This window comes from Simochromis diagramma, unplaced genomic scaffold, assembly GCF_900408965.1.
Source record: "Simochromis diagramma unplaced genomic scaffold, fSimDia1.1 OVJJ01000400.1, whole genome shotgun sequence".
In the NCBI taxonomy this organism is placed as follows: Eukaryota; Metazoa; Chordata; class Actinopteri; order Cichliformes; family Cichlidae; genus Simochromis; species Simochromis diagramma.
The window spans coordinates 25,881-33,790 of NW_024387076.1; the positions used below are offsets into that span (position 1 = coordinate 25,881).

The window sequence follows — 7,910 nt, forward strand, 5'->3', positions numbered from 1 at the left end:
CTAAGCATAAATGATAATCAACAATACAAAACCTGACAACCTGTAAATTGTAAATAGTGTAAAACCACTGTCATTTAATGGTCGGGCATTGCACAGCTTCAAGCATTTCACCTCATGTCATACTGGGTATGGTTGTGTGTGTGACAAATAAAATTTGAATTTGAATTTGAAAGTCTTTCCAGGTGAGTTTGATCCAGGAGGATCTGAAGCCAGAGTCAGACAGAGACTGTGCAGAGACTGTAGAAGGACAGAGCAGCAGCAGAGCAGTCCAGATACACTGATGATCCTCTGTCAGATCCAGAGGGACACACAGGGATGATGCTGGACTCTACATTGTGTCTGACAGTGGAGCTGTTCTCAGAGCAGTTCACTCTGCAGCACTGACAGTCATCTGCACTTCTTCTCATTCCTCTGTCAGTCACTGCTGGATGAAGCTCTCCTCTCCACCTCCCAGTAACATGGCCCAGTCAGAGCGTCTCTACACACAAGCTGCTGCTGCTGCTTCAACCTCTCTGGATCATCAGGACACAGCTCCTCCTCTCTCAGCACACACACTGTCCTGTTTACCATCATCACCACCACCTGCAGAGAGAAGAAGGAAGAGCAGAGGAGATAAACGAGTGTTTCCAGAGACTCTTCATCAGCTGTCAGTCAGTGATGCAGCACATCCAGTATAAAGAGCAGCAGGGACTTCAGTGCTGGGACTGTACTAGGACTCATTGTTGCTTCACTTTTTCTAATCTTTGGATTTTTATTGAAGTTGATGAAAATGTTTTTCCCTCCTAGTTTGAGTTTGGACTTTCATTCATTAGAAGAACCTTGGTGTGTCCACTCTGAGCTCTGTAGGAACCCCAACAACAAGCCCAACAATCCAGATGGACGGTTCCAGCTGTTAACTGGAGGAATTCCATCCAAACATCTGCTCTCACTAAATTCTTCCTCACCTACAGACTGTGTTCTTCACTGCTTTAAACTTGGAAATGAATGCAGTCATTGGTCTGCGTGCTGCTTTGTTCAGAGAGCTGATTGGCTGTTGACAGCGTTTGATCAGAGCGTGTCAGCCGTTACTATGGTGACCATAAAGGTCAGAAACAGGAAGTGTTTGTGTCCAATCCTGAAGCCTGTCACCATTCTCCTCTCACAGCTTCACTGAGAAGCTGCAGCTTTACAGGAAACACTGGATCTTTGTTTCATACTGACTGTGTTTAGTACAATACTGCTGACAGCACCACCCACTCACTCCATCACTCTACTTACACCAGAGTCTCCAGTCTGTAGTCTGGACTCTTCTTAAGATCAGACAGCTGCTTCACATCTGGATCCTTCAGGTTGTTGTCCCACAGCTCCAGCTCTCTCAGATGGGAGGGGTTGGACTTCAGTGCTGCTGCCAGATAATCACAGCTGATCTCTGACAAACCACAGTTCTCCAATCTGTATAAAGAATGAAAGATGTAAGTTTATTAGACAAAGTGTGAGCTTGAAATCATTCAGTGTTTCATCATCTGTTCAGAGCTGAAGAAGGTTCAGAATGTAGAAGTTTAGAAAATGGAAACTCCAAACAGCTGAAGCCAACAGGAAGCAGCTTCAAACAAACACAACAAGAGAAAAAACTCTGAACGTTTCACATTAAAGTCGTACATTTATCATAAAAACAGGACAAAGACTTGAAAAAGTCGTGTTTTTCCTTCCAGGAACCACAAGGCTTCACTTTTAAAGGTGAAGTGTGAAAGAAATGGACATATTTGAAGTCCAACACCTTTTTCCAGTCACATTATTAAAGCAGACAAACTACAAGCTCATTTTCATTCCAACAAGTCATCTTCTGACCTGGACTAACAACACTGGTCTCTATGTGCAGCTGGCTGTGAGACCAGTGCTCAGGGAGCGTCTACAAAGTGCAACACTGAAAGAACATCACACACTCATTTGCTTCCATCATCCAACCTGAAGAGGAAACAGAGACGGCTCCCCTTCAAAGTAAAAGCTGCTCCTTTTGGACACAGTATCAAAGAAAGTCTACAGTATAACATAGAAAAGACAGAACAAAGTTTTGGTTGTTTTTAAATTGTGCAGAAATGAAACTACACTAAGCTCAATTATGTGACAGACATTTCATCCCATGTCAGTTTGGCCTCATCCTGGGCCGGATTATCCAGCACACACTCTGACCACAGGCCCAGGGGCCACGCACAGCTGGGCTCCATCCAAGAGACAGGAAACAAACCAACACAATAATAAAAAGCACCATGTGATCTTCTTACATCTTCAAGACAAACATAGTAAAAACATGAGCATATTTGTTTCCTGATAAAATGATGTGACAGGTAGAACAGAGTAAAGTGGTGGTGTTACAGCCTTTCTCCCCTCTGCTGCCGAGGCTGTTAGTCTCTCCCAAACTCAGCTACAGGACTTCCAAATGAATGAAAGCAGCAGAAGTGGCTTTACAAATGAAAGAGGAAGAGGAGAAGAAGAGGAGAGGGAGGCCACCCTGACCATCACTCCAGCTGAAAACATCACACTTCCATTAAAGTTGGTGAGGAAATGTTGAGCAGGATGAGCTGCTGGCTAATCTGGAGGCTGTAGCAGCAGCTCACAGTCACAGTGGATTTCCACTCATGAAAAAGCTCTGGCTGCTTCATTTCTCATCTCATATCAGAGACTTTAATGCTTCACTGAAGCTGTACTGTGATGCTTCCATATTCCAGTGAGGCCTCCATAATGATTTCAGCTGTTCTGTACACACACTGTGTGCCCTGTATGGCTCAAAGTCTCTGCAGCCTGTTTTTATCTGCTATCATCAGATCTTCATCATCCTCATTCACATCCCTCACACACTCTACAGCCTCATCAGCACTGACTTCATCTTCACTGACTGATGGAGCACAACATGAACCTGTGGAGGCTGAAACACTGTCCTGTCAAACATCTCCCCGTCACCACTCCACTTCTGTCAGCCTTTAAATGAACCCTGCTCAAGTCTGTCACTTCTGTTTGGAGCCAAAAGGAAAAACTGTTGTTCAGTCGTTTGGAAAGACAACATTTCTGAAAGCACTCAAACTTCTTCACATTTGTCTTCAGACACATCCTGAACATTTAGGAACTAAAGAAAGTTTCAAACATCAATCAAAGACCTGAAATATAGAAAAACTACAACAGCCGCAGTCAGTGAACTCACCTCAGAGTCTCCAGTCGACAGTTTGGACTCTCCAGTCCAGCACACAGAAGCTTCACACCTGAATCCTGGAGGTCATTATTTCCACTCATGTCCAGCTCTGTCAGATGGGAGGGGTTGGACTTCAGAGCTGAGGCCACAACTTCACAGTGAGACTCTGAGAGTCCACACTGAGTCAGTCTGTGATGATAGAAAATATAAAATGTGTTATTATAAAAGCAGAAAATCTGCATTATAAACACAGACTGAATGTATATGAAGACAAAACAGAGTGAGGTCATAATCTGATGAATCTGCTCTTCACATCTGTGCTTCAGCTCCTCTTACTGTGTTTGACATGACACAACGATTGAGTCTCTCTCAGACCTGCAGACTTTTAATGAGAATCTTTGTTTGGCTTTAATCTGCAGATGAAGGAGGAAGATGGTGTCACATTTAGGCTTCCATAATGTCCACAGTCTGTCACTGAGATCTGATCCAGAGTCAGAGTGAAGACACACATTTGGACTGTTTCCTGTTTTGACTCCAGAACATTTTGAATGAGTTCAGCTCAGTGAAGAGTTCCAGCTGGAAAGATGATCTCTGTTTGCTACCTGCTGTCAGGTACGACTGTTCACGTCCACACGCAGGAAAAACCTGCTGACTGTTACCAAACGGAGCAGAAATCTCATCACTGGACAATAATGATGAATGAACTCAGAGCTGCTGATATCAGATCTGATTTCAGGGGAACTAAACACAGAAATGATTGGCTCATTTTAGCTTTCTGAGCCATTATCTGCTGGTGTGTCGCTAGTTGGCAGAAAATGATTTGTATTCCTGTTCAGGGCTTCAGTGTTTATGAGTCCAGATCCAGGTGACAGCAAGTCAAAATGATGTTACCTGTCTGTGTCCAGCAGCAGCCTGTATTCACTTTGAATATTGTTATAACCTGACATGGATCAGTTTGTCTTTGATTGGTTTGTAAATGTCACTGTTTCCATTGGACCTGAGTGACGTACAAAGACAGAGAGGGAGAGAAAGGAGAGAGAGGATGGAGACAGCAAAGAGAGAGCAAACACAAACAGGTGAGAGTGGACAGGTGACCAAGGTCAGCAACCAATCAGAGAGCTTCTGTTTGACCCACAGTCACTGATGATGACTGCACATAACCAAGCAGTGTGTTACTCTGATATCAAATATGGATCCTGCTCTTATAATAATGATCATCAGATGATATTATTGTGTTATTTTGTAGCTGAATACGATGTTTGTGTGATTATCAGTGAAAGAAGCAGTGAGGAGGATGGAGAGAGAGAGAGGACAGAGGGTGAAGTTAGAAACACTAAAAGGATTTTTCATGGATTTCATGGATGATTTGAGTGATTTCCAGCAGGACACTTAAACATGTCAGTGGACGTCCTAAAGAACATATTCACTGATATGAAACGTGTCATTGAACAGGATTAATATCAGTGGAAACATGGTGGAAACAGCTGTGACTGCATGGATGTGACACACTTCAAATCTGTTCTCCACTCTTGGATTTGGGATCCATGGAGCTGCTGCTGAGTCTGTACAATAAAGGAATGGTGTGGAAGGTTGCAGCGTACGGACACAAACACTTTGTGGTTACAATCTGATTTTATTTTCAAAATTAAACTACTAACCTACACTGATCAATGATGTTAATGATCACATCTGGACTCACCCAGCCTTTCTGCAGTTCCTCACAGCTGGAATCAGTCTCTGTCGTCCCTGCTCTGATGTTTTGTACTTCTGCAGGTCCAACTCATCCAGAACCTCCTCTGACATCTGCAGCATGAAGGCCAGAGCTGAGCACTGGATCTCAGAGAGTTCCTTCTCTGATCTGTTCTCTGACTTCAGGAACTCTTGGATCTCCTGAAATAATGAGAGGTGGTTCATCTCCATCAGACAGTGGAAGATGTTGATGCTTCTGTCAGGAGAGATTTCATCACTGTTCATCTCCTTCAGGTTGTTGATGACTCTCTGGATGGTTCCTGGACTGATCTCTGTCTGACCCAGCAGACCTACTAAGAGTCTCTGGTTGGACTCCAGACAGAGGCCATGAAGGAAGCGAACAAACAGGTCCAGGTGGCCATTTTTACTCTGGAGGGATTTCTCCATGGCTCGTTTAAGGAAATCATCCAGAGAGGACTCGTTGTATTTTTTTCCCAAAAAGTCCTCCAGCACCTCTGTCTTCCTGTTTGTGTGACAGTGGAACATGTAGACTGCAGCCAGAAACTCCTGAATGCTCAGATGAACAAAGCAGTAGACTGGTTTCTGGAAGATCACACACTCTCTTTTGAAGATCTCTGTACAAACTCCTGAGTACACCGAGGCCTCTGTCACATCCAGACCACACTGCTCCAGGTCTTCTTGGTAGAACATGATGTTTCCTTTCTCCAGATGTTCAAACGCCAGCCTCCCCAGCTTCAGAAGAACTTCCCTGTCAGCCTCCGTCAGCTCCTGTGGACTCGTCTCATGTCCCTCATGGTACTTGTTCTTCTTCCTCTTTGTCTGAACCAGCAGGAAGTGTGAGTACATGTCAGTCAGGGTCTTGGGCAGCTCTCCTCTCTGCTCTGTAGTCAACATGTGCTCCAGAACTGTAGCAGTGATCCAGCAGAAGACTGGGATACTACACATGATGTGGAGGCTCCTGGATGTCTTCATGTGGGAGATGATTCTGCTGGACAGCTCTTCATCACTGAATCTCCTCCTGAAGTACTCCTCCTTCTGGGCGTCAGTGAAGCCTCGTACTTCTGTTAGCCTGTCAACACATGTAGGAGGGATCTGATTGGCTGCTGCGGGTCGGGAAGTTATCCAGACGAGAGCCGAGGGAAGCAGATTCCCCTGGATGAGGTTTGTCAGCAGCTGGCTGACTGATGACTTCTGTGTGACATCAGACAGCAGCTTCCTGTTGGTGAAATCCAATGAAAGTCTGCTTTCATCCAGGCCGTCAAAGATGAACAAAAGCTGAGAGACAGCCAGCTTCTCTGCTGTGACCTTCTGTAATGTTGGATGGAAAACATGGAGCAGCTCCAGAAGACTGTACTGCTCATCTCTGATCAGGTTCAGCTCCCTGAATGAAAGCAGAACCACCACACTGACATGTTGGTTCTCCAAGCCCTCTGCCCAGTCCAGAGTGAACTTCTGCACTGAGAAGGTTTTTCCAACACCAGCCACGCCGTTGGTCAGAACCACTCTGATGGGTCTCTGTTGGTCAGGTAAGGCTTTAAAGATGTCCTGGCACCTGATTGGAGCGTCATGGAGGGCGTCCATCTTGGAAGCTGTCTCCAGCTGCCTCACCTCATGTTGGGTATGAACCTCTTCACTCTGTCCCTCTGTGATGTAGAGCTCAGTGTAGATCCTGTTGAGGAGGGTTCTACTTCCTGTTTCATCACTTCCTTCAGTCACACGTTCACATCTCCTCCTCAGACTGATCTTATGTTCATCTAAAACCTCCTGCAGACCAACATCTGCTGAAAGAAAGAAAAACAATGAGACTAAAGAGAAAGAAAACTCTTCAATGTCTGAACAACACAAGAAGTCCAGTTTTCAGAAATGAGTCCATCAGCAGACAGATGTTCAGTCTTACTTTGTACACAGCTGCTCTGACTGGCTGTCTGCAGTCCAGCTCTGCTTCTGGATCTTTCTCCACACTGTGCAGAAGCTCTGATGGTGACACAGAAAAGTCAAAGTGGAGATACTTCTGTCCACCTTTGATTAGACTCATTATAAAAAGGAAAACAAAGTTTGAACACAGTCATGTTTCCAGTTCACTGACTTACATTTATTCCATGGACACTCACTCTAACCTGAACCACAGCTACAACCCAACATTGTTGAGGCCTCATCTCCTCCTTTCCTGACTGTAGAGGTTAAATATGCAACAACCAACAAATAAAAGAATTTGGTTCATTTCAAAGAAATTCACACGGTGACCAAGTAAAGTAACCGTAGTAAAGGAGACAACATCCCGTTGATGGTGGGATTATTTGAAAGATTTGCTTTAGTCACGTCACCAAATGCAGTTGAACCACCCGTGGATCCATGTTTGACCATTCTACCACTCTGAGCTCTGCTTTTTAATCATTTTATTATTATCATCATTCATTTATTCATTCTTTGGAGGGGGGCTATTTCCTAATGCCGCCCTAATAAGCTGATGTTCAAGGGGAAATATAACAGAAACTCTTTCAGTGTTATTCATTAATAAATTAACAGATAAACTGTGAAGAAGAAAAAACTGAGATTTAAAGGAGAGAGTGAGAAACTTGATCATCCATCCTCATAATACATGTTTATCAGTATCTGCTGTGACCATACTGCAGTAATAACTACAAGTCTACATTTCTGTGACTGTTGATCAATCACAGCAGGAATCTGAGCTCATCTCTGCACACAGAGCAGCTTCAGCTCTGGGATAAACTGCTCGCTTCACGTCCTTCTCAGCTCACAGACACTCATCCTGATATTTTCCTTTAACATTTGATGGTATAATTCATCTGAGTTTACACTTTATCTGCATGAATACAGAAAAACAGACCCAAACACCATAAACCATCAGTTTCACCATGTAGAATATATTGTTGTTTCCTTGCTTTTAATTCAGAGAAAAACTCTGATTTGGATTTTCTCTGTTCTCTTTGCCACAGCCCATCCCAGCAGCAGCTGAAGCAGCTGACTGTCACAACACTGAATAACACTTTAGGAGGAACGTCTTGATGCATTCTCA

The 7,910-nt window shown here is 44.1% G+C and overlaps 1 protein-coding gene across 1 annotated transcript; it reads right to left on the minus strand.

The window, feature by feature from the left end:
- Window positions 1–567: 567 nt before the first annotated feature.
- Window positions 568–5,434, minus strand: LOC120742393 (ribonuclease inhibitor-like). The gene is made up of 4 exons (XM_040045689.1): window positions 4,863–5,434; window positions 3,176–3,352; window positions 1,258–1,431; window positions 568–582 (listed from the first exon to the last, which is right to left on the minus strand). The coding sequence occupies exons 1-4, from the start codon at window positions 5,396–5,398 to the stop codon at window positions 573–575; spliced, it is 897 nt and encodes a 298-aa protein (XP_039901623.1). The 5' UTR covers window positions 5,399–5,434; the 3' UTR covers window positions 568–572.
- Window positions 5,435–7,910: the final 2,476 nt, after the last annotated feature.